Source organism: Pseudonaja textilis, chromosome 2 (genome assembly GCF_049901715.1).
Source record: "Pseudonaja textilis isolate UNSWEBS1 chromosome 2, rPseTex1.2, whole genome shotgun sequence".
NCBI classification, from domain to species: domain Eukaryota; kingdom Metazoa; phylum Chordata; class Lepidosauria; order Squamata; family Elapidae; genus Pseudonaja; species Pseudonaja textilis.
In genome coordinates, this window is record NC_141991.1 from 132828815 (window position 1) to 132853811 (window position 24997).

The 24997-nt window shown below is 42.3% G+C and overlaps 1 protein-coding gene and 1 long non-coding RNA gene across 2 annotated transcripts in view; one reads left to right on the forward strand and one right to left on the reverse strand.

Moving 5' to 3' along the window:
* LOC148127091 (uncharacterized) overlaps nt 1–24997 on the reverse strand; it is a 68239-nt gene that overhangs the window by 22489 nt on the left and 20753 nt on the right. The window lies entirely within an intron of this gene.
* AMHR2 (anti-Mullerian hormone receptor type 2) overlaps nt 4745–24997 on the forward strand; it is a 30465-nt gene continuing 10212 nt past the window's right edge. Inside the window, exons 1-8 of the mRNA XM_026714821.2 lie at nt 4745–4961; nt 8426–8566; nt 11681–11764; nt 14079–14218; nt 15926–16153; nt 18409–18523; nt 23141–23301; nt 24066–24213. Of these exons, the coding sequence (XP_026570606.2) occupies nt 4751–4961; nt 8426–8566; nt 11681–11764; nt 14079–14218; nt 15926–16153; nt 18409–18523; nt 23141–23301; nt 24066–24213 (1228 nt within the window). The 5' untranslated portion in view covers nt 4745–4750. The remainder of the gene's footprint in view (nt 4962–8425; nt 8567–11680; nt 11765–14078; nt 14219–15925; nt 16154–18408; nt 18524–23140; nt 23302–24065; nt 24214–24997) is intronic.

Genomic DNA, 24997 nt, shown 5'->3' on the forward strand with positions numbered 1-24997 from the left:
ATAGATGGGAGCAGGGCCAGTCAGAGGTGGTATTTGCCAGTTCTCCGAACTAATCAAAATTTCCGCTACCAGTTCTCCAGAACTGGTCAGAACTTGCTGAATCTCATCTCTGGGACGGTGCTCATCTCGGTTACAAAGCTGAAGAGCCAGCGCTGTCCAAAGACATCTCTGTGGTCACGTGGCTGGCATGACTAAATGCCAAAGGTGCATAGAATGCTGTTACCTTCCCGCCAAAGGACGTCCCTATTTTTCTACTTGCATTTGTGGATGCTTTCGAACTTCTAGGTTGGCAGAACAGGGACAAGTAATGGGAAATCACTCCGTTACATGGCGCTAGGGATTCGAACTGTTATACAGAAAATGAGCTAAAACCCAAGAGAAATTAATTCCATCAGAGCCACAATTGGACTTGTGCCTCAGTTGTCCAGATCAGCCCCCTCCAACCTGGGGTCCTATAGATAGATCAACACATCTCCCAAATTCTACAATGGTCAAGAATCCAAGGAGTTGTGGACTTCCGGTTTGAGCTTCTTTGGCGACAGACCGAAACCTCATCTCTGCAAGGCTTCGATCAGTGCTCGCCGCTGGACGCCCCCACCCGGCTGATTTCGGGGCTAAGCCACTCCATAGAGGTGGTGAAGAGGGGGGAGACTGCCTGCAGGGTTGAGGAGAGCCGCATCTCTCCTCCCCAGCTGGCCATTACTCCCTTTCCCAAAGGCGGTTGTAGCAGTGGTCAGAAATGGCCACCACAAAGAACTCAACTGGAAAAGAATGTGCAGGAGGAAGATAAGAAGAGAAAATTTTGGTTGACCAGGTCAAACAGCAAAAGCAACAAATAAGGTACCCTGGAATTGAAACTATTAAAAAAAAATAACATTGTTCCCTAAAACGATTTTTAAGCTGCGAAGGAGAGAGAAAAGGGAAAAGATTTGGTTTTTTTCCCCTCCTTTTCCTATACTGACAGCTAAGAGACTTAAGCAAGAAATTGGGAAAAAATCCACTTTGACATTAATAGGCATTTAATGCTGCAAATAAAAATCAAAGGGATAATAAAGATTTCTGGATAATCAAAAGCTTTTGAAAACAGGAAAGGACAGAAAAAGAATAAAAGGCCAGGATCTGGAAGGGAGGAGACTGCCTGGAATTAAAAAGAACTTACAGCAAAATCTCAACAAGACTTCCAAAAAATACATTCTAACTGAAATATCGCAACAAAAATCCCAGGAAGAGAAAGTGGAAAAAGAAATAAGAAGATATAACTTGGGACTATTTGGATTACTTGAAGATTTCTGGATTTTTGGTTATTGTATTTGAATGACAAAAATCAATTGGGTGGTTGTTTAAAACTGTTTAAAATGGCTCCACTTTTAGAAGAACTGAAAATGGAACTTAAAAAGTACAAAGAAGATGCACAAGAAGGGAGAGGTTCTTTTGGCTTTGTATTTCAGTTTTTAGAAATGGAGATTTGGAATTATGAGAAACAACAAGAAATGCCTGCAGAACAAGAAGATTGTGACAAAGAAGAAGCCATCTTTAATGAACAAGTAATCTTAGGTGGGGGGAAAAAAGGAAAGGAGGAAATAGAATGGAAAGATTAAGATTGGGAAAAACAACTCCAAAAAAAAATAGAGTGAAAAATAAGTACAAAATCAGAAAGCAACAGAAGAGGGAAATGCAGAAGAGAGAATTAGAAGTAGAGAGACAAGGGGATAAAAAGGGGAGGGAGAAGATGAGAGGGAAGAAAGAAAGGAAAATAAGTTATAAAGGACAGAAACCAAATATAGAGAAACAGGGCCTATTTAGAGATAATGGGTGAAAATTTAATGAAAAAAGGGATTCTGCAAAGGTACATAAGATAGTATTGTTATATTAGAAACAGAAATAATTTTAGAAAATATGAAACAATGTATGATTAAAATGTTTGATAAAATAGCTATCGTAATTCAGTGGAATGCTTGTCAATAAATAAATGTAACAAAATGAATATTTAATTATATACAGAACATACATGAAGAGAAATAAGGGAAAAATTAATTATGGAGATTATATGTGTCTTTAAGGAAGTATGATATTTAATTGAAAAGAAGTGTTAAAGATGTTAAGATTTTAATGATTATTAATGATAGAACTGAATTGGAATGGAATGAGGATTTATAATTACATATATTTACAATACTTTTTTTTAAAGAATATAGTGTGTATTATAAGAATGTACCAAGCAGAGTTCGATTAGAAGTTATGTATTATGTATTATATTGAAGGTATATATTGAAGTTTAAATAAGAGTTGAATGGATGTAATTAAAAGATATAAAGGTGTCATACTCCAATTAGTAACTACAGGAGAAAATCTGTTTAATGAGAAAAGATGATATGAAATTGAAACAGAACAGACAAAAGTATAAATATAATCATTTGAATTGAGATGAGATAATCAAAATAAAATTGAGAAAATTAAAAAAGGGAAAAAACTATATAGAAAATGTAGAATAATATAAGATGTGGAATAGAACACAAAAAGGAGCATGAAATTGAGTTTTGTGTCTGTATAAAGAAGTTCAACCCGGGACCATGCTATGTTCAAAAGAGATGTTTTACTCGTATTTTGTGTGTGAAAATCCAAATAAAACTTTATTTAAAAAAAAAAGAATCCAAGGAGTTGTAAAGGCAGCATTTCTGGCAATACTGAGATATCTCGAACACTGCATCCAGTTTTGGTCACCACACTATAAAAAAAATGTTGAGACTCTAGAAAAAATGCAGAGAAGAGCATCCAAGACAATTAGGGGACTGGAGACTAAAACATATGAAGAACGGTTACAGAACTGGGCATGGCTTGTCTAGTGAAGAGAAGGACCAGGGGAAACATGATAGCAGTCTTCCGATATTTGAGGGGCTGTCACACAGACGAGTGGGATCAACGTGTTTTCCAAAGTACCCAAAGGCCAGACAAAGAATAATGGATGGAAATTGATCAAGGAGAGATTCAACCTAGAAATAAGGAGAAATTTTCTGACAGTGAGAACAATCAACCCATGGAACCGCTTGCCTTCGAAAGTTGTGGGAGCTTCACCACTGGAAGCTTTCAAGAAGAGACTCAACTGCCACCTGTCAGAAATAGTGTAGAATTTCCTGCTTTGGCAAGGGGTTGGACTAGATAACTTACAAGGTCCCTTTCAATTCTGTTAATCTGTTAATCTAGCTTCTAGACAGACATTCGCCTACCCCCATGATGGAGAACCTATGGCACGTGAGCCCCAACCAAACTTACCTGCACTGCACATGTGCACGCCTCCCAGTTGATTTTCAGCCCGTTTGAGGCCATTTTCGCCCTCCCAGAGGCTCAAGCAAAGCCTCTGCAACCCCGAGAAGCTGGAAAACGGGCCTTCTGGAAATACCGGAAGTGCCGAAACAGGCCCATTTTCAGCCTCCTGGGGCTCCAGAGGCTTCCCTAGAGCCTCCAGGAGGGCAAAAATGGCCTTCCCCAGGCTTGAGGCCCTCCAGAGTCTGAAAATAGGCACTTCCAGTATTACCTGCAGTGCAGGTAAGAGGGCGGGGTGGGGGTGTTGCATGTGGATGTGCATGCGCAGGGTGGGTGGGGCGCATTGCATTGTAGGTACCAGCATGCATGCACGCTTTCGGCACACCACAACAAAAAGGTTCGCTATCACTGGCCTAGCCTATACATGATACAGTGTTTACCTTGGAGTCAAACCCAAGTTTAGGCTTCTCAAAGGCTGCCTGTATACAGCTGGGCTGAGCTGGCCTACGGTTGTCCAAATAGCTCAGAACAATCTGCTATGACTGATGAGAGGTCTCCAAATTCTTAAGTAAGCTGTTTCCTTGTCATGCTTGAATGACAAGCATACTTGAAGCCATTATCTTTCCTCAAATTTAGAAAATAAGAAAAAAGATTAAATGTGAAGAAGAATAAGACGGAAATGTGCAGTATTATTATAGTGCTGAAGTGCTCCTATGGTCAGAACTCTGTCAAAATGGGAGGGGACACATCCCCAATTCTAATCAGTGTTTCAAAGCAGCTGGATACTTTCTCAAGGTCATCTGTAGTTCTAGCTAATAAACTGGTTCGACAAAGCTAAATAACTACATACCCTAGACATGTGTAACCGAGATACAATATATGGGAGGTGGATTGTCCCATATTGATAATACTGTACTTCTGTGGTTTTTATGACACTCCTTCCCTTCCAAATTCTAGTCTTGGAAACATGCACGTTGTGACATATTAAATACATCCATCTAAGTGGGTTTTAATGTTTGCTGATAACCACCTCCAAATGTTATTCTGCCTGCCTCCCACAAGCATCATTCACATGTGTCTCTAAACCTGAAAAGATGTCCTTGGCCTATATAGTTGATATCTCAACTTAGGGCATTTCAAATTCTCTCCTTGAGTTTGCAGGGGAGTTGTTTTTCCTAGGATGAACGCAGCTGTCTTGTGGGAGGTGATTTTCTTTCTTTCTATGGTATCTCAGAAACATAGGAATAAAGGCAGATCTAGTAGAGGTTCATTTTGTCCTTCCTTGACTACATTCATTGCCTCCCTCCCCTGTTCGTTTGTGGTCACTAGCTGACAGGAGTCAGTCCCATCCCACACACCGGAGCTTGCCAAGTCCTTCCCACCTGGGCCCGGAGGAAAGACACCAAAGCTGGCAAGCTGGGTTTACATGCCCAGACCAGGTGCTGTTGGAAGATAGATGGGGTTCCACAGCTTTCTCCTTTGGCTTTTTATGCTGGAACAGCAAAGTAGGTATATGGATGCCCTGAGCAAAAACCGTAGCTGTGTCTCCTTTGGATCCAATGCTCTGACTGAGGGACTGGAGCATCTTCAGGGCTTAATCTTGGAAGATGGCCGCAACGGCACGATCCAGTGTCCTCACAACCAGTGCTGTTTTGGCATCTGGGACCTGAACCAAGGACAACTTCAAGCCAAGGTGCAAGGTGAGGACAAATGGAAGATGGAATGAGGGAGCGAGGGTGAAATGGAAGCAGAATATCAGCAAGCACGTTGAGTATTTTCTGTTTCTTGCTAGCAAAGGGGAGTGGGATTTTTTTTTAATGTAAGAATAAGTGAGTTAGGGAAATAATTCTGTCATCTGCTCCTGTTCAAAAGTATATATTTCAGGATCTTTTATATTTTTGCCATAAAGCAGGAGATCATAAAGCACAGGGTATGTTTTTTAAGTAGGTTTCATCAGCTTAAAATTTTACTAACCAATCATACTAGCCCAGATTGGAAATGGGGATTGAGTCTAGAGGGCAAAATTCAAGATGCAACTGCTATTTCTATGGTTCTTTGTCTGACATGCATCAAATTAAAGACACTGTATGTGTGGATAAGGTTTCTGAGGACTGATCTGTTCATGCATTTTGGTCAACTGATGTCTCACCTCTGGCTGATTCCAGCTGAATGGCTGAATTATACTCCCCGTTGGAGTATAGGAAGTAAAGAGATAAAATTTGAGGTTGCCTCACTGAAGTGTATGTTCTTCCCTTGAAATTTGTAGACATCAAGTATTCACTTACTTTTGCAAATGCACGCCAACAACAAATGGAACCTTTTCACATTGGTAGCTTTACGCTTCTGCTTGCTTTAACTCATCTTCCCTAAACCTAAGAGATATGGTAGGTTGTAAGTAGACCTTGTATCTCCGAGGTGGGCGCATTTTATGAACTTTTGCTCAAATACTGAAGTTTCTTATTAAGTGGTACATCAATCATGTTTTAGTAGACATAGTGAGATTATTTGGAGAGATTGTTTGTTCTACTTCCATTCTTGCTGAAAGGAACTCACTTTAGCAGGACTTTTGTCTATTTCATCCTTTTAACAACTCTTGAAGGTACAGTAGCCTAAGAAAATAATGCCTAGTTAGTTGGTTGAGGTCCACTCAATTAGTTTCATAGTTGGGTGAAGATTTAAATCTGCTTCTCTCACGTTTCTATTCTTTTGACCACAATCACCCAGGTGTCAGCTATTCTAATAATATTTAGCTTTACCTTTTTGAAGGAAAGAGAGATTAGGAAATAGAGGGGGTGTTTGCATCTCTAGAAATATGTTCCTCAATAAGCATGTTGGGCTATAATTCTAATCTTTGAATTTGGGAAGTTATACACCAAAATATCTGCAGAGCAGCAAACTGAAGAGATTCCAGATTTGTACGGTCTTTAAAAAAAAAAAATCCCCAACTTTAAATCCTTAAGATTCACTACTTAGGACTTAAGTGGTACTTAGGACTTAAGTGTTTGACTAGTAGCTCGCTGAGCAAATATGCACTGAGATGAACAATGGGATAAACATAGCACAACAGGTAAACACATTAAATGGCAAGTACAAGTATTTGCTCTATTTGGGAATCTCTCACAGTAGCGAGAGCAAAACTCTCAACCTCTTCATCCAAATATTCAAGTTCCTGATTTTCCTCTTCCCCTGAATCCCCCCTCCCCCCCATGCTTCCAAGGAGGTTCTCTTGCTTTCAGCAAAAGATTTTGGAGTTAAACGGAAAAGCCAATTGTTTGCACATCTTCTGCAAGTCATCTAGAGATCTCGCCCAGTACATTCCAGTCTATTTTTGGCCCATCCCTCCCTGGGAAAAAAGACTGCAAACTGGCTCTTTTTACAGAGATATCTACTGCTTTCTCTGTTCTCCAACTGAATCCCGCCCGGGAGCAGCAGTTACCATGGAGAGCAGCAAGGAAGATAAGGTCAGAGTACGCACTCTGTAAGTGTGTAGCAAAAAAAACCCCCACCATTCCTGCCTTCTTTGTCTAACAGCCACGCTTGCACTGGGCTGGCTACCAGAGACTTGAGCGGGAGAGCTTAGCATTTCCTGATCTTTCCATGTAAAGACCGAGACTCTTATTTTCTACCATGGGATTCCTTTCACCAATTATTAGACTATGATTCCCCAAGGAATGCTAAGTCAGACGCCACACAATGCTTCTAGAGAAGGAGAGTATCTGGTTTGAAGGAAACAGAGATACTAACAGAGGTCAAGGTCATCTGAAGAGGTCTGAGAGGGCACGGGCATTTTTGGCTGGAAAACTTTTTGTTGATTTTCCATTGAGTGATTCTGTAGATTCTTCTTCGTATGAGGCTTTACCCCCCTGAATATTGCTTTGGGGAAAGATATCAACAGAAATCTCTCTTGCACATATACTGTATATCGGGGCGGGCAATTAATTTTCCCACTTGAGAAACTGGGACTGTTATGGAGGGCCGAACCACTAGGCTGAAAAGGTTTTGATTAGCTGCTACTGGTAAGAATGCACATTACATCTTATTTACGTATGATTTCTAATTTCTGACTGGCCTCGTGCAGACCAGAAAGGGCCAGGATGGTCTGTAAAATGCCCAGGTCTGGTGGACAGGTAGTCCTCGACATACAACTGTTTGTTTAGTCACTGCTCAAAGTTACAACAGCACTTGAAAAAGTGACTTATGACCATGGGTGGCCTTCAAAAAATTTAGCAAAGGGTTCTCTGCCTGGTTGCTGGGTGCGCATGGCCTAAGTTGGCCTCCTGCACCACAGCGGGAGGGGACGTTTTTACCCTCCTGAGCTCCGGAGGCTTTTCTTGAGCTTCTGGGAGGGCAAAAATGGCCTCCCCGGCCTCCGGAGGCTCTTTGGAAGCTGGAAATAGGCCCATTTCCGGCCTTCCTGAACTTCTGGGAGGCCCATTTTTCGCCCTCCTCAAGCCTCCATATTGGCCCCTACACTTTCCTGCATCGAAAAAGGGCCACTTGGGGATTCCTGGGAGGGGAGGGGTGGGAGGGGCCAGCCAGGAATGGGATTTGGGGGTTCTCTGAACTGCACAGAATCTTAGCTAGGGGCTCTTCCGAACCCCTGCGAACCCCCAGCAGCCTACTCCTGCTTTCAACTGTATATTATATTATGCATCTGAGTCAGTTTTTGACTCCTGGAGATTGCCTAGACCAGGGGCCTCCAACCTTGGCAACTTTAAGACTCGTGGACTTCAACTCCCAGAGTTCCTCAGCCAGGGTTGGAGGCCCCTGGCCCCTGGCCCCTGGCCCCTGGCTTAGACTGTTCCCTGCAGTTTTCTTGGTGAGGTTTCCCATGGTTGTCCCAAAGGTGCTTTTTTTTTTTTTTTTCAAAAGGCAACTGGACTTTCTTTATTTCTTTTTCCTTGAAGACATTTTGCTTCTCATCCGAGTTCTGGAGAAGCTTCTTGGATGAAAGGCGAAACGTCTTCAAAGAATAACAAGAAAGTCCAGTTGCCTCTTGAAAAAACACCTTTGGGTCTGTTCTGTTCTGTTTTCCTTTCCAACACTTGCTGGGGTAAGATTTAGTCCTTGCAGAGAAGCTCTCACAAACTTTGTCCTCCTGAATTCCCCTCCTCTCCTCGCTTCTTTCCCTCTCCCCCCCATCCATCCATCCACCTCCATTCAGGTTGCTGGATTAGTGAAAAGGAAGCCTGTGATTCTCCAGCTTGTGAGTTTCGCTCTTCGGCTGCCATCACCTTGTCCTGTAGGTGCCACTCTGATCTGTGTAATGCTAACATCAGCTACGCCGAGCCTGGAAAGAAACCTGGTAAGAAGTCTGGGGGGTCAGAGGTCAGGGAGGAAATGCTGAGTGGGACAGGGGGAGGGAAAGATGGGGGAGGATTTATGGGTCGCAAGTGGAAGACACAGCAAAATGAATAAGGTGGCAGGGAAATTAAGTATATAAGAATCCTGGTGCTCACCCTCCGTCTCTGCCCCTACTATTATGCAGATGGTCTTTCACAGCTCTTTCTCCTTCTTCCTGTTTTTATCTATTCTTCTCCTGCAAATCTTGAAACTCTTTGTTTTTTGTTTTTTTTTCCCTTCCTGCAAGTTCACCAAGAATATGCAGAGCTGGGTGTGAGTGGATAGATGGTGGGAGGGAGGAGAATTGCCTTCGTTTGAGAAGAGCACTTGACTCAGGAGAGACCTTGAGGATGCCGAGAGAAAGCCCACGCCAGGTCTCTTGAGTCAGGCTGATAACTGCCTACTAAAAGAAGGCAAGCTGCCTGGCTGCTCTCAGGTGGAAAGGAGGATTGCTGCTCCCAAACAAAATTTTCTCCCCTTAAAGAAACCTGCTAAGCCAATTTGGGACTTCCAGTTTGGCTGACATGGAAGGAAGAGAATGGTATGCATTTGACTTCCTGGGTTTTCCAGTTCTGGAAATACGGTGGTATCGACTGGTAGGCAAGCTAGGATCAAATGTTGTTCTGCATTTCTCCGGCTGTAAATCACCCTAGTCCACTTTACATATACAATAATAAGAGGCAGGTTTGTTCTAATTTCTTAACTTACAGCTAAAAATGTAAAGGGTGGAAAATGACAGCGAGTTTTGACTTCGAGAGAGCGACAGCTTGAATGTTGACTTGAGTTTAAAAAGGAGGATACAAATATGTTAACTGAATTAGTTCAAAAGCGTGTGGATTGGCTGACCAGTATAAGTTCTCATTTTCCCTATCTACAACTAGTCCTTGCCTTATGATCAAAACTGAGCTCAAAATTTATGTTGCTAAGAGAGATAGTTGTTAAGTGAATTTTGCCCATTTTACAAACTTTTCTTGACATAGTTGTTCAGCGTCTCGCTACAGTTGTTAAGTTAGTTTAAATGAATCTGGCTTCCTCATTGATTTTGGTTGTCAGAAAGCCACAAAAGCTGATCACATGACCCTGGGACACTGCCACCGTCATAAATATGAGTCAGTTGCCAAGCGTTTGAATTTTGATCACCTGATCATGCAATGGCTAAGTATGAAAAACAGTCATAAGTCACTTTTTCCAGTGCCGTTGTAACTTTGAATGGTCACTAAATGAACTGTTGTAAGTCGAGGATTACCTGTATAAAATGCAAAGCCCAACTATGATTTTAGCAGCTGAGGCAGAAAAGTTACCTTCCTCTCTTGTGGCAACAAATATAATTGTATATGCCTGAATTTCATCCTAAAGGCAGGCACTTCTCTATGCTTCATGTCCGTTTCCTAATGGGATCCTTGGGTTTAACCCTTGCTTTGTTCCATCTCTAGATTATTCTCTTGGGAATATTCAAATGTAGCGTGCTTTTCAGATTAAGCTTTTGTCCGACTGCAATTTCCCAAAGGGTCCAGATAATAATCCAATCACTTTGCTAAAAGTAATCAGTTTGGTGAAGCAATAGAGAGCATGGAAAGAAATGGTCGTTTTTCCATTGTGAAGCTGGAAGGTTTGGATATATTTGCTTCCTCTTTGAAGGATACACAGGGAATGACGATACCTTTTCTTGAAGTAGAGAAGCCCTACCAACAAAACGGTTCATTTGCAAAACTCCTATTTATAGAATGGTAGGCCCTATCGAGGCAAGAAAGAGGGACACTATGAACAGGAGTAAATCCTCCTATTTGCTGCTTTTTGTGGGTTATGACTGGGAATTCTGGAAGTTGTAGTCCTTACACTTCTAGAGGACATCAGATTGGATACCACTACGTTTAGGCTTTTCGTGTAGGATGACACTGAAGGGGGTGACGTTTCTTAGGAGTGATTGGCAAGTCTGTATATTAAAAAGATGACTATCGTGATCTGGCAACCGAAGAATTCTATTCTGTAACTTCTCAAAGCCAACTTATCAGGGATTCTATGACATTCCCCAGATTTCCTTCCTTTCTATCTTGTCTTGTGAATTACGGAACCTTCCTTTATTCGGGGTAATATTTCTTGCCGTTTTTAATTTGACACAGAACTGAAAGATAGAGGGAGCCTAGCAAAGGAAGAAAGGGAAGTAGCCCCTCCTAATCACTTGAAGAATATCTTCACTCTTTTCTTCTTATCCCCTCCCTCCCCCAATCTCCAACAGCCCTGTGCTTGTCTGCTGCTGATACCAATCTCCAACCACCCTTGACATTCCCTCCTCCCTGATATTAAAATTAGCCCCGGATTCCCAAAAATGATTAAGTAGAACAACGATTAAAATGAAGGCCCAGCTTGGACTTTCTTCTCCTTATTCCAACTTTCTTTAGGGCTTTGCATCAAATCCTACAAAAAAAGAAATATTAATCTCTCACTTCAGCATTGTGCAGCCTAAGCATTGTCTGTCATTGGCTTTTTCACTTTCTTTGTGGCTTGGGCCCATTTCAAGAAAAAAAAGAGAGAACTAGATTCTGTAATCAAAAGTCCTTATAATTTCCACTTCCCCTTTTACAAAAATACACTCCCCAACTCTGCTGTTTTACCATCTCTCCAGTGCTTCCACACAAGCACACACTCCCATATGCACAGCCTTCTGTAGTGGTTATAATGCCATATTGCGACCTTCAAAACTTCAAAACCTCTGGGGAGGACATAGGAATGTTGGCTGAGGAGATGAGAAGGAACGGGCTGCTTCTTATAGGGAGGGAAATGTCCTTTTCCCCTGCTTTAATTTTAATTAAAACTTCAGACGAAAGGGCTAGGAGAGGATGGCAAGAAGCCGACACCGACGATGGGCAGAGACGCTGGAGGTGGACGTGCAGAGGCCCATAGGCACCTGGAGATGTGGAGGAGGGCCCGAGACTTTGAGCCAAGATGCTGAATAAAATATATACACAGCTATTACAGGGCAAATAGTTGCCAGAGACTGCTCTGCCTTCTCTGAAACGTGAAATGCTCTCCTCCCTTTTCTCCCATTATAAGATGCTCTCCTGTTTTATCTCTCCAGTGGACTCCTTGCCTAGTCACGTCAGGATTACCTGGATCAGCGTAACCTGCCTACTGATCTTGCTGTGTTTCTTGGCATTTCTAGGTATGGCAATTTCAAGGAAAGCATTTGTTAAAAAGAGTTGGCTGCACAACAGCCCTGGCTTTGAGATAGGGGAAGTGAAGAAAAGCTCCCTGACTGCCTGAGACACCCCTGAGAAATAAGCTAGCAACATGTTCAGATGAAGTATTTCCACGAGATGGAAAAAAGATATAAATACTGAGCAGATCCATCGGGTGAAAATTTGGGGACACGCTAGAAAAACCAAAGAACCCACTTCTGAGTGCCTCTCCTCTCCTCCTCGCCACTTTTACAAGTAGTCCTCGCCTTACGACCACAGTTCAGCCCGAAATTTAGGCTGCTAAGAATTTTGCCCCATTTTACAACATTTCTCATCGCCGTTGTTCAGTGAATCGTGGCAGCTATTAAGTTAGTAACCCGGTTGTTAAGTGAATCTGGCTACCCCATTAACTTTGCTGGTCAGGAGGCTGCAAAAGGGGATCACATGATCCCAGGGTGCACCCCTCGTGAATGCCAAGCCCCTGAATTTTGATCATGTGACCATGGGGTGAGTGTGACAAACTTTTAAAAGTGACTGTAAAGTCACTTTGTTCAGTGATGCTGTCACTTCAAATGGTCACTAAATGAACTGTTGTAAGTCGAGGATTACCTGTATAAAGATTCAGAAAAGAGATTCTACTGGCCTTGCCCAATGGTGGGATTCAAAAATTTTTACTACCGGTTCTGTGGGTGTGGCTTGGTGGGCGTGGCAGGGGAAGGATAGTGTAAAATCTCCAGTCAAAGGTGGGGGTTTGCCGGTTCTCCAGAACTGGTCAGAACCTGCTGAATACCAACCTCTGGCCTTGTCCTTGCTTTTCTAGTATAGTAGCTCTAAAGCAGGAGTGTGAAACTCAATTTCATTGAGGGCTGCATCAGGATTGTGTTGGACTTTAGGGGGCTGGGGTAGGCGTGGCCAGGGAGGGTGTGGCCACCTTGACATCACTCGTGTCAGGGGCACCTGTGGTGACCCGAGTGCTCTATCACCCAAAATGGGTTCCTGTGCTTTGTTTCTGGCTGTGATGGCATCCCTCTGCCTGCAAAAACAGAGCTCGGGAGGGCCCGTTTTCACTGGCAGAGGCACCACGGGCTGGTCCTTTGCTGTTTCCAGAGCAACCCCATGGCCCAGATCTAAGCACCCTGTGGGCCGGATGCAGCCCCGGTCCTTGAGTTTGACCCTCCTGCTTTAAAGTAAAAAAACAGGCAAATGACCAAGGCAGTGGCAGTGATAAGAAAGGTAGCCAACAACACAGAGAATCTTACTCAAGGATCCACCATAATCTAGCACCCAAGATATTTCCACAAACCTACAACCTTGTTTTCAGGCTGTCCTTATACCAGGACCTCATTATTATATCTTACATTATCATGAGTATATACACATGATTGTTTGCAAGAAAATGTACTTTTAAAAGCAGAACCCAGGACCACGTGGAAGCCATAGTTTTGTGCATACAGACAGTCCTTGAATTATGACCACACATGAGCCCAACATTTATGTTGGCAAATGAAGCATTTGTTAAGTGAGTTTTGCCCTATTTTTTATGATTTTTCATGCCCCAGTTGTTAAGTGAATCGGTGCATTTGTTAAGTTACTAGCATGATTGTTAAATGAATCTGGATTCCCCATGGACTTTGCTTATCTGAAGGTTGCAAAACCTGATCACGTGACCCCAGGACACCAAAAACCATCATATAAATATGAACCAGTTGCTAAGCATCTGATTTTTGACCAGGTTGACCATAGGAGACACTGCAAAGGTCGTAACTGTGAAAAATGTTCATAAGTCACTTTTTCAGGGACGCTGTAACTTTGAACGGTCACTAAATGAAAGTCCAGAACTACCTGTAGAGTATAAAATTGCATTTAGTTATGGAGCTCCTGTTGGGCATGCAATAGGTCCCTGATTCAAATTTCAGCAAGTTTTTCAAGTAGAGTTGGAAAAACCCAGAACTGGTGTCAGAAAACTTGCCAATCGGTGCTAACACCACTGAGCTAAATGGACCAGTGATCCGATTCAATATAAAACAGGGCTATTAAAAACTGGGCTGCAAACTGAGTTAAGCTGCTCAGTGGGTTTTTCTAGTTGAAATTTCATATAAGTGCAAAGTAAGGGAGTTTCTTATATGCTCAGATGGTCAGATGATACAGCTTCTCTGCCCTGTACTTTTACTTTTTCCTTAAATAGTATTTTTTTTTCTCTCAAATAGATTACTATTTGCCTAATTTAGGGAGGATATAATATTGGTAAAAAATATGGAGTATGTCATTGAGAGCAAATCTCTTTATGTGACCTTTTAGTTCTAAGGCATCGGAAAGTTCACGCAGTGCTACTAAGACCAAAAGAAACTGGAGAACTCAACAAGGTAACGATAGGCTCAGAACTAAAGGATGAGAGAAAATTGCCCCGGCTAGAGGTTCCAGATCTCCAATTCATTCAGGTATGATTCAATCTCGGGAGGAACCAAGCCACTAGGAGTCACCAGCACTAGGCCTACCAAATCCCCTGCAAAAAAACAGATGACCGCTCTATGGCAAGCATTGGAATTTCTGTATCTCTCTACTGTCATCTAGAGGTCACCTGGAACCCTGCAGGCCAGATGTGGGAGCCCTACCATAATTTGCTTTTTTCTCTTCTTCTCTCAATCTTAATGGGGATGCCAAGATAACAGTTGTTGGGGTGGTCAGAGCAGTGGTGGGATTCATTTTTTTTTACTACCGGTTCTGTGGGCGTGGCTTGGTGGGCATGACGTGGCTTGGTGGGCGTGGCTTGGTAGGCGTGGCAGGGGAAGGATACTGTAAAATCCCCATTCCCTCCCCATTCCTGGGGGAAGGATACTACAAAATCCACATTCCCTCTCCACCCCACTAACCTGCTTTCCAGCTCCCTTCTCCTGTGCAGGACAACCAAAGAAGACCCAGCCGATCAGCTGGGACTCAGGAGGCAGAGAATAAATGGGGGCGGGGCCAGTCAGAGGTGATACTTGCCGGTTCTCCAAACTACTCAAAATTTCCACTATCGGTTCTCCAGAATTGGTCAGAACCTGCTGAATATCACCTCTGGGTCAGAGGTTTCCTTACATGTCTGCAATTCCAAAATAAGGAAGTTCCTCATTTTGGCAACCTGATGATCCTAAAGAAGTAATCAGGGACCAAATTATACAGCCGTAAAAACATGTGCTACTGACCAGAGTGAGATACTTGTCAGTACAGAAGTCCTTGACTTATGACCACAATTGAGCCCAATATTTCTGTTGCTAAGTGAGAATTGTTAAGTGAGTTTTGCCCTATTTTACAACCTTCTTTAACAGTTATTAAGTGAATCACTGCAGTTGTTAAATTAGTAACACGGTTGTTAAATGAATGTGGCCTCTTCATTGACTTTGCTTGTCAGAAGGTCGCAAAAGGGGACGTCATGGCCCCCCAGAACACCGCAGAACACTGCAACCATCATAAATATGAGTCAGTTGCCAAGCATCTGAATTTTGATCACATCATTGCGTTGATGCTGCAATGGTTGCAAATGTGAAATATTGGACAATAAGAAATGGACATAAGTCACTTTTTTCAGTGCTGTTGTAACTTGGAGCAGTCACTAAATGAACTGTTGTATGTCAAGAGCTACCTGTATCAGATGAAGGCTACAGTGGTGGGATTCAACTTTTTTTACCACCAGTTCTGTGGGCATGGCTTGGTGGCTGTGCTTTGTGTGCGCGCAGAGGGTTTGATACTGACCTGCACTCTCCATGTGTCTTCAACAGCTGACGTCTGGCAATCAGCTGTGCCGCGCGAAGCAGTTAAGCTTCAAAACCAGGAAATAAAGGTCATATCTAGGCAGGTGGGAGGGCCCAACAGCTGATCATCAGAGCGAACCTTCGCTCACAGGTGATCCTCAGAGCTACCGGGAGAATACCACCACTGGAAAGCTAGCTTTATCTATAACAGGTGCGTCTGACCTTGGCAACTTTAAAAGTTGTGGACTTCAACTCCCAGAATTCCCCAGCCAGCAGACAGAACCTCCTAAGGGATAGAAAATAAGATCAGTGTGGAAAGAGTTTGTACTTTCTTGGTACTATTGAAAAACAACCATCTCCTACCTCAAACATTGATAGGAATTTAATCTTTTTCCCTAATTCTTTTTGGAATAGCTTCTCCACGAAGGGCAGCTTTCTAAACTGTGGCAAGGAACCTTCGGCCAGCAACCTGTGGCCATCAAGGTCTTTCCTCCTTTGTGCCACCAACAATTTGCATCTGAGTGGGCCGTCTACAGCCTCCCATTGATGAACCACGAAAACGTGGCACGACTTGTGACTGCTGGATATGGGGGACCAAGTGAAGAACATTGTGGTCTCCTGGTACTGACACTGTACCCATTGGTAAGAGCCATGGGCAAGAATGGGTGAAAGTGATTGGGGTTAGGTGTTACAAAATAAAAGGGATCTTGTATGTGTCTATGGGCAGGGAGCTAGTTTGGATAAGGCACCAGGTTAGAAGGCAGGAGACTGGGAGTTCTAGTCCCGTCTTAGGCCTGAAAGTCAGCTGGGTGATTTTGGGCCAATCACTCTTTCTTAACTAAACCCACTTCACAGGATTGTTGTTGTGAGGAAAATAGGAGGGTGCCTTGGATATGTTCACCACCTTGAATAATTCGTAAAAAAACAATAAAGGCGGTACATAAATAAATAAAAATTATACACGACAACTTTCACCAGCGTATACCAAGGTACATGGGTATGGTCATTAAAATCACAGGAATAGATGTTTCATTTATTTATTTTTAACATGGATGATATGGAGGTGGAATTTCTAGGAGTAAATTCAATTTTTTTGGCTTCTCAGATTACTGGCTTTTTAAATTTTTTATAAAGAGTACATTCTACATCTTAAGGTTTTGCTGAAGTATTAGAAAATAGGATATGTATTCAACTCTGTTTCCAAACTAAAATGTCATATAGTAGCATGGGATGATGGGGATGAAAAGAAATTGTTAATTGCTAAACTAACTTCAGTAGGCAGCAGTATAATACAGGTAGTCCTCAACCTACGACCACAATTGAGTCCAGAATTTATGCTGCTAAGCCATAAAGTTGTTAAGTGAGTTTTGCCCCATCTTATGACTTTTCTTGCCACATTTGTTAAGTGAATCACTGCAGTTGTTAAATTAATACCACGGTTTTTAAAGTGAATCTGGCTTCCCCATTGACTTTGCTTGCCAGAAGAATGCAAAAGGTGATCATATGAGAGCAATAGCAATTAGACTTACATACCGCTTCACAGCCCTCTGTAAGTGGTTTACAAAGTCAGCATATTGTCCCCAGCAATCTAGGTCCTCATTTTACCCATCTTAGAAGGATGGAAGGCTGAGTCAACCTTGAGCTGGTGAGACTCGAACTGCCAAACTGCTGGCAGCTGGCAGTCAGCAGAAGTAGCCTGCAGTACTGCACTCTAACCACTGTGCCACTGCGGATTAATGATGCTGGAACACTGCAGCCGTCATAACTATGAAGCAGTTATCAAGCATCCAAATGTAAATTTCATCACCATGGGGATGATGCCATGGTCCTGAATGTGAAAAATGGCCAGAAGTCACTTTTTCAGTGCCGTTGTAACTTTGAATGGACACTAAATGAACTGCTGTAAGTTGAGGACTACTTGTATCCCACTAGTACATTTAATAAGCAAATAAGATACGAGAATTTGAGCCATCGTCTCATTGCCCAATCAGAAGCAGATGCCATGGTGTGCAGTTCCTCTCCCTACAATCCAGTAAATTGTCTTCCATTCCCATTCCTTCTTCAAAGCCTTAATTTGAATATAAATAAATAATTTAAAAACCAATTTTTAAAAATGTTATTCTTAACTTTGGCTGAAGAGCCAGACAAACCTATAATCTATAATATTGATATTCACAACTGCAGTTAATATTGATTTAATTTTTATCCTCAATACTTCAACCTTTCTAGAATATAGGACAGGTAGTCCTTGATTTATGACCACAGTTGAGCCCAAAATTTCAGTTGCTAAGTGAGACATTTGTTAAGTGAATTTTGCCCCATTTTGCAACCTTACTTGACACAGTTGTTAAGTGAATCACTGCAGTTGTTAAATTAGTAACACAGTTGTTAAAGTGTATTTGGTTTCCCCGTGGCCTTTGTTTGGTTGCAAAAAGTGATCATATGACCCTGGGACACTGCAACTGTCATAAATGCGAGTTGCCAAGCGGCCAAATTTTGATCACATGACCACGGGGGAACTTGCAATGGTCGTAAGTGTGAAAAATGGTCATAAGACACTTTTCCCAATGCTATTGCAATTTTGAATAGTCACTAAACAAACTGTCGTAAGTCAAAGATTACCTGTACGTTTACACATTTTAATCATAGTACATAATTATTGCTGCACTGAAGTCTGCAGTGAAATAATACAACCTATCAAGATTTATAACGATTACAATAAGACAAAAGGAAGGGGGGGAACTATACCTGGGCATCGGAGGAGCCTATTATCCCAAATTATTCTGTCAGTTTGTTTAATCCAGACTCATCCTTCACTGTAGTCACGAAAAGATGAACACTGATGTCAACCATCTTGTGTTTGGGCTTAAACTGAACCAGTTGCCTTTTCTTCAAAGGGATCCCTACGGAACTTCCTCAGCCATCACATTTGTTCCTGGGATATCAGCATCCGGCTCGGATCATCCCTTGCCAGGGGCCTTGCTTTCTTACATGAGGAGAAACGGAAGGAAGGTAGGACAGCCAGACTATTCAGCAGGAAGCCACAGGGTGATTTTTGTCCTACACACTTCCAGATGGACCACTTGTGACCAGATATGGTATTCAGCAGGTTCTGACCAGTTCTGGAGCGGAAATTTTGAGTAGTTCGGAGAACTGGCAAATACTATCTCTGACTGGCCCCACCCCCCATCTATTCTCTGCTTCCTGAGTCCCAGCTGATTGGCTGGGTCTTCTTTGGTTGCCCTGCAGAGGAGAACAGAGCTGGAAAGCAGGTTAGTGGGGTGGGGGTGGGGGAAATGGGGATTTTGCAGTAACCTTCCCCCAGGAGTAGGGTGGAAATGGGGATTTTACAATATCCTTCCCCTGTCACGCCCACCAAGCCACGCCCACAGAACTGGTAGTAAAAAAATTTGAAGCACCATCAGGGAGGGGATTGAGCCAGTTGGGTACCAGGGCTGTGGTGGTGCAATAGTTAGAATGCTGTATTGCAGGCTAATTCTGCTGACTGCCAAGGGTTCAATTCTCACTGGTTCAAGGTTGACTCATCCTTCCATCCTTCCGAGGCTGGTAAAATGAGGACTCAGATTATTGGGAACAATATGCTGACTTTCTAAACTGCTGAGAGAGGGCTGTGAAGTGGTATATAAGTCTATTGCTATCCACAGGTAGTCTTCGATTTGCAACAATTCATTTAGTGACTGTCCGAAGTCACCAAAGTATTGCAAAAACTAACTTATGACTGTTTTTCACACTTATTTTGACTGTTGCAGCGTCCCCATGGTCACGTGATCAAAATTCAGGCGCTTGGCAACTGACTCATATTTATGACGGTTGCAGTGTCCCAGGGTTATGTGATCAAATTTTACCGCCTTCCGACAAGCAAAGTCAATGGGGAAACCAAATTCACTTAACAACCATGTTACTAACTTAACAACTGCAGTAATTTATTTAGCAACTGTGGCAAGAAAAGTCATAAAATGGAGCAAAACTCACTGAACAGCTATCTCACTTGGCAACACAAATTTTGGGCTCAGTTATGGTCGTAAGTGGAGGACAATCTGTATTTATAAAACCCTCAATCCAATATGTAAATGTTATATCGGATTGAGGATTTTATAATGAAAGTGGGAATAGCGACTGCAGGGAAGAGCTCTTGTTTATGTTATATTATCTCTACCACTCAGGGAGAGGGTGGGTTCATCATGGGAGTAGGATCAAATAAGAAAACAGCAATTATCAGAAAGTAATGTTGGAATTCAGTATTGATATCCAGGGGATCTGGCTTGATCCCAAAGAGCATCCAATTCTCACAGGCTAAATTACTAGCTATTACTCAGAGAGTAATACCAAGAAAAACCTCCTCTGTTTAACATTGGGCTGGTGAGAAAGGTAGATAGCAAAGCAGCACCGAACTCAGCATATGCTCAGACACCTTTTTATTCCTTAATTCTAAGAACTGTGTTCCCCCGCTATCACTCCCAAAACATCATTTAGCACCTGGCTTCACATTCTTCTTCTAAAAAAAAAGAGAGAGTTTGCAATTATTGTATTCAGGGGTAAGTTTCAAAAACTTTAGCAAAGGGTTCTTCTCTGCCTGGTTGCTGGGTGGGCATGACCATGATAGGTGTGGCCTAGTCAGCCTCCTGCACCGTGGCGGGGAGGGAGTGTTTTCGCCCTCCCGGGGCTCCGGGAAGGCGAAAACAGCCTGCCCAGGCTCCGGAGGCTCTCTGGAAGCCAGAAACGGGCCCATTTCCGGCCTTCCTGAACTTCCTGGAGGCCTGTTTTTGACCTCCCCCAGCCTCCACGCAGGCCCTGCACTTACCTGCATCCAAAATGTGCCACATGGGGACTCCGGGGAGGGGAGGGGAGGGGAGGGGTGGGAGGGGTCAGCCAGGAGTGGGATTTGGGGGTTCTCCAAACTGCACAGAATCTTAGCTAGGGGCTCTCCCAAACCCCTGCGAACCCCCAGCAGCCCACCCCTAATTGTATTTATGGAAAACATGTATATACAAATTCCATTTTTTTTTAAAAAAAAAGTCAGAGTGGGGTATATATATATATTGATGTTCAGTGCATGCTACAGTTCTGCAATCTCTCCGGACACTATGCTGAGAATGTGGGTAAAATATATCTGCTTCTAAGGCAAGCAGTGAAACCAGCCTTCTAACTGTATTATTACTTTTCCTGTAAGAAAAGGGAGAGTAGCTAGAATCAGGGGGAAAAGTAAATCCTTTTTAGGATCACTTTGGGAGAATGCATGTGAAAATATTCCCGCTTCAATTAAACCAGAGGGGAAAGAGGGTGGTAATCTCCCTGATGCATTCGTTTTCTCGGTGCAAATGTTTGCACTCAAGATAATCCGATGCTGCCTTCATTTGATTGTTTTGTTCCTTTATTTCTGAACCTCAAAAAGTAAAATATTAATTGAACGTTTGGCTTCAATCTTAAAAGGACTATCAATTTAATTTCTGATCACGCTCCCTAAGTGTGTGTACATTTTTATACAAAGAAACTTATGTAGAGATATGAATTCAAAGCAAGAATATTCCAGTACTCCTTTATTCACATTTAAAAAAAACCCCAATCTCTTTTGAAACTTCAGCATTTGTTAAGCACGCATAGTCCTCGATTTACGACCACAATTGAGCCCAAAATTTCTGTTACTGAGACAATTGTTTAATGAGTTTTGCCCCATTTTACGATCTTTCTTGCCATTTTACGATCTTTCTTGTTAAGTGAACCACTGCAGTTGTTAAATTAGTAACACGGTTGTTACGTGAATCTGGTTTCCCAATTGACTTTGCTCCTCAGGTCGCAAAAGGTGATCCCATGCCCCCGGGACACTGCAACCGTCATAAATGTGAGTCAACTGCCAAGCATCTCAATTTTGATCATGTGATCATCCTCAATGGTTGTAAGTGCAAAAAACAGTCATAAGTCACTTTTTTTCAGTGCCGTTGTAACTTTGAACAATCACTAAATGAACTACTGTAGGTTGAGGACTACCTGTACTGTAAGAGAGGGAAAGGCTTTGTCATAGGTGTTTCTCTGAATAACCACCTGCATTTCAAACATGATATACTCTGCACAGAGCCTCCTCTGGTTTTATATTTACCTGGGAAAAGTTTAAATGGGAAAATATGTTTTCCTCTTGGATAAGAAGGGAGGAATCTAACAATCATCCAAGAGATGTGATTCAGAAGTCAGGGTGAAAGCAGAGATGGGATTCAAATTTTTTAACAATCGGTTATGTGGGCGTGACTTAGTTGATGGGCGTTGCTTGGTGGTCATGTGACTGGGTGGGTGTGGCCAATTCAACATCACTCACATCAAGGGACGCTTCTCGGCTGGCCTCTCGTGACTGTGGGGATGCTGCAATTGTCATAAGGGTGAAAAATGGTCAAAAGTCACTTTTTTCAGTGCCATTGTAACTTTGAATGGTCACTAAATGAACTGTTGTAAGTTAAGGATTACCTGTAGAAAAATACAAAAAGCTTCTTTGCTTGCAAAAAGCTGCCCTAAATACCAATCATTAAATTAAAAATACCTGCAAGCCAGAATTACCATAAGGAATTAAAATACTTAAAATGCAATGATAACTAATCATCAGTTAATTACGGAGAGGCAGTTTCTGTAAGCAACAACACCAGAATGTTTCCTTCCTGCCTTCCTTACAGGATCGGGCCTGTAAAGTTGAAAAGAACAAAAGCAGATTTCTTCTAACAACCGGTTCTCTGAACTGCTTAGAAAGTTAACTACAGGTTCTAGAGAATAGGTGCGAACTGGTAGAATCCCACCCCTGGGTGAAAGCCATAAACAAGTCTATTTGGTTCTTAGTGGGTTGGTTTTTTTAATTGAGCTGCTCTACAGCCAGACATGAGTGAATTCCATTTTGGCATTGCATCCAGAGATCCTTCCTGAGTTTCTACTGCATTTTGTAGTGGCCAGTTCCATAAATAACATCAATATTTAAAATAAAATAATGCCAGAGGTAATATCAACGTCAGTGGTGAGCTTGTCTGGTACATCAGTTTCAGTGACTGAGATGTAGCCCCATGATTAGAAAGCAAAATATCTTTTTGAAACTTTCTATTGAGCCTAGTCAAAATTTACTACTTTGGTAACATGCAGATGTTCTATCATTACCAGAGCAAACAATCAGAGTTAATGGGAACCGAGATTCGGTGATATTTATAGTGCCAAAGATCTGCCATGCTGGCTGTTATCTGACTGCCAGCAGCTCTCTAGGGTTCAAAGCAGAAAGAGAATATTCTGCCTCATGTCTTTTAACTGGAAATATCTGGGCTTGAACCTTATAGATGGAAAATATCTATTCTTCAGTTAACATATCTAGGCTCCTTTTAGCTCGGTTCACTATGCCATAATCTGGTTTGTGAGATTTTTACTTACAAAGTGATACTAGGCAGTATGGATTTTAACCAAATTTTCCTTACCATGCAGTTTCTTCTCATGTTTCAATAAGCCATGTTTAAACAAACAATGGCGTGATGTGTGAATCCAGTCTTCCTTTCTCCACTCTTAACTGTGCTGTTCATGGTTTAATAAGGTCACATGTGGTTGAGATGACAATGTTGTTGAAACTTTTTATTATTTTTCCCATGATGTCAGGCCTGCATAAACCTGGGGTGGCCCATCGTGACCTCAGCAGCCAGAATGTGCTTGTCCGGGAAGACAGGACTTGTGCCATAACTGATTTTGGCTTTGCTATGACACTCCCTCTGCGACACGAACAGTCAAGAAAAGATCCTGCAGAAGCCATCGTGCACAAGGTACCATAGATCATCATCTTCTTCTTCATTTAAGGACCCCATAATCCCTTGCGAGATGGAGTCTGGGCAACTGAATAGAGCTAAGAGTTTTAATGGCCGGATGCCCTGCCTGTCACCAATGCAGAGTTTTGTTCAGCAGATATACTCTCAGTGTGCCCAGAGAGAGAAATATCTGCCTCTACCCAGGATCGAACTCACAGCTTCCTGATTGTGAGGCAAGAGCTCTACCTCTAGGCCACCACACCACTCCCCCAAGATACCATAGATGACATAGAAAATTCCAAAGAGATGCCTATTGTTAAAAAATCTGATCAATAATTCTTTTTAAATTCATTTATTTACATTGAACGTCAAGCTCCAGGCATCTAATATCCAAACTCACAAAATGACAACAATCATCATAACACAGTTCAGACAATAGTAACAACAAGAGATTATCCTATGATATTTATTCCTGTAGAGATGCAGAATCAGTATGTCCGATTCCAGCATGGTGTTTGAGATGTGACAGCATCCGGGTAGCACTTTAGACTTACGTACCGCTTTCACAGTGCTGATGGAAGGCTGAATCAACCTTGAACCAGTCAGGATCAAACTGCTGGCAGTCGGCAGAATTAGCATGCAATACTGCATTCTAACCATGGCTCTCTTTCTCTTGTGCTGTTTTGAGATGGACCATATTCAATTTGGGCATAACCAGTTCTTGCTCCAAGCATTGGAATTATCCATAAACTGCCTGCATCTTTCATTGGCATTTTCTCTAGGCAGGAGCTCAGCGTTACGTAGCTCCTGAAATTTTGGATGAGAACCTGAATCTGCAGGATGTGGGCTCGGCACTGAGGCAAGCGGATGTCTATTCCCTGGCACTGGTACTGTGGGAGATCCTGATGAGATGCTCTGAACTTTTCCCAGGTAAACCATTATGGAATTCCACAATTCCCAGCCTGCATGGCCGAAGACCTTGGCTGAGAATTTACAAGAGTTGATGTCCAGTAGGTTTGCCTTTGCAATCATTTAATTGCCAAGGTCCCTTCCAAAGAATGCCGGTCCCACAATTGGCTGGCTGTAAGGAAAAGATAAACTGGAACCTAAAGCAACTGTGGTTTATGTAGAAGAGAAATCATGTCTAAATTTTAGAGAAGGGTAAATGTAAATGGTAAAGGGTAAAGGTAAATGTGTGCTGCATAACAAAAGGAGGAAACCGCTATAATGAAAGTTTTGGTGCAAGCTGGGAGAAAGAGTGTAAACTATCTTTGCCCATATCACTTTATTCTTATTGTTGGTTATCTTGGATAGAAAAGTGGTATGTGTGTGTGTTTGTGTACGTGCGCATGTGTGTTTGAATTTTCTATTACAGTAAAAACACATGGAGAAAATTTATCTATGTGGCACATCATCAGTAAAAAGAAGTCCTGTACAGATATATCTATGTAGAAAACAGAAATTAAATCCAACTTGAGAATTTTTCTGTATCATGGTAAAGTATATTCTTAATTTAGAAAGACCACGGATGAATGCAGGAGTGTCCTTTGAAGTATAGAAAGGATGACCCCCTTTCCCCCTTATTCTTGGAAAGCTCAGAATGCCAAACTTTTCTGGATTGAACTAGCACTAAAGCAATTTAAAACAAGACTCTAGGTATGAAGCCGCATTTGAATCATTCCCCAGAGTTAAACTTCTTCTCTTACCTCTTGCC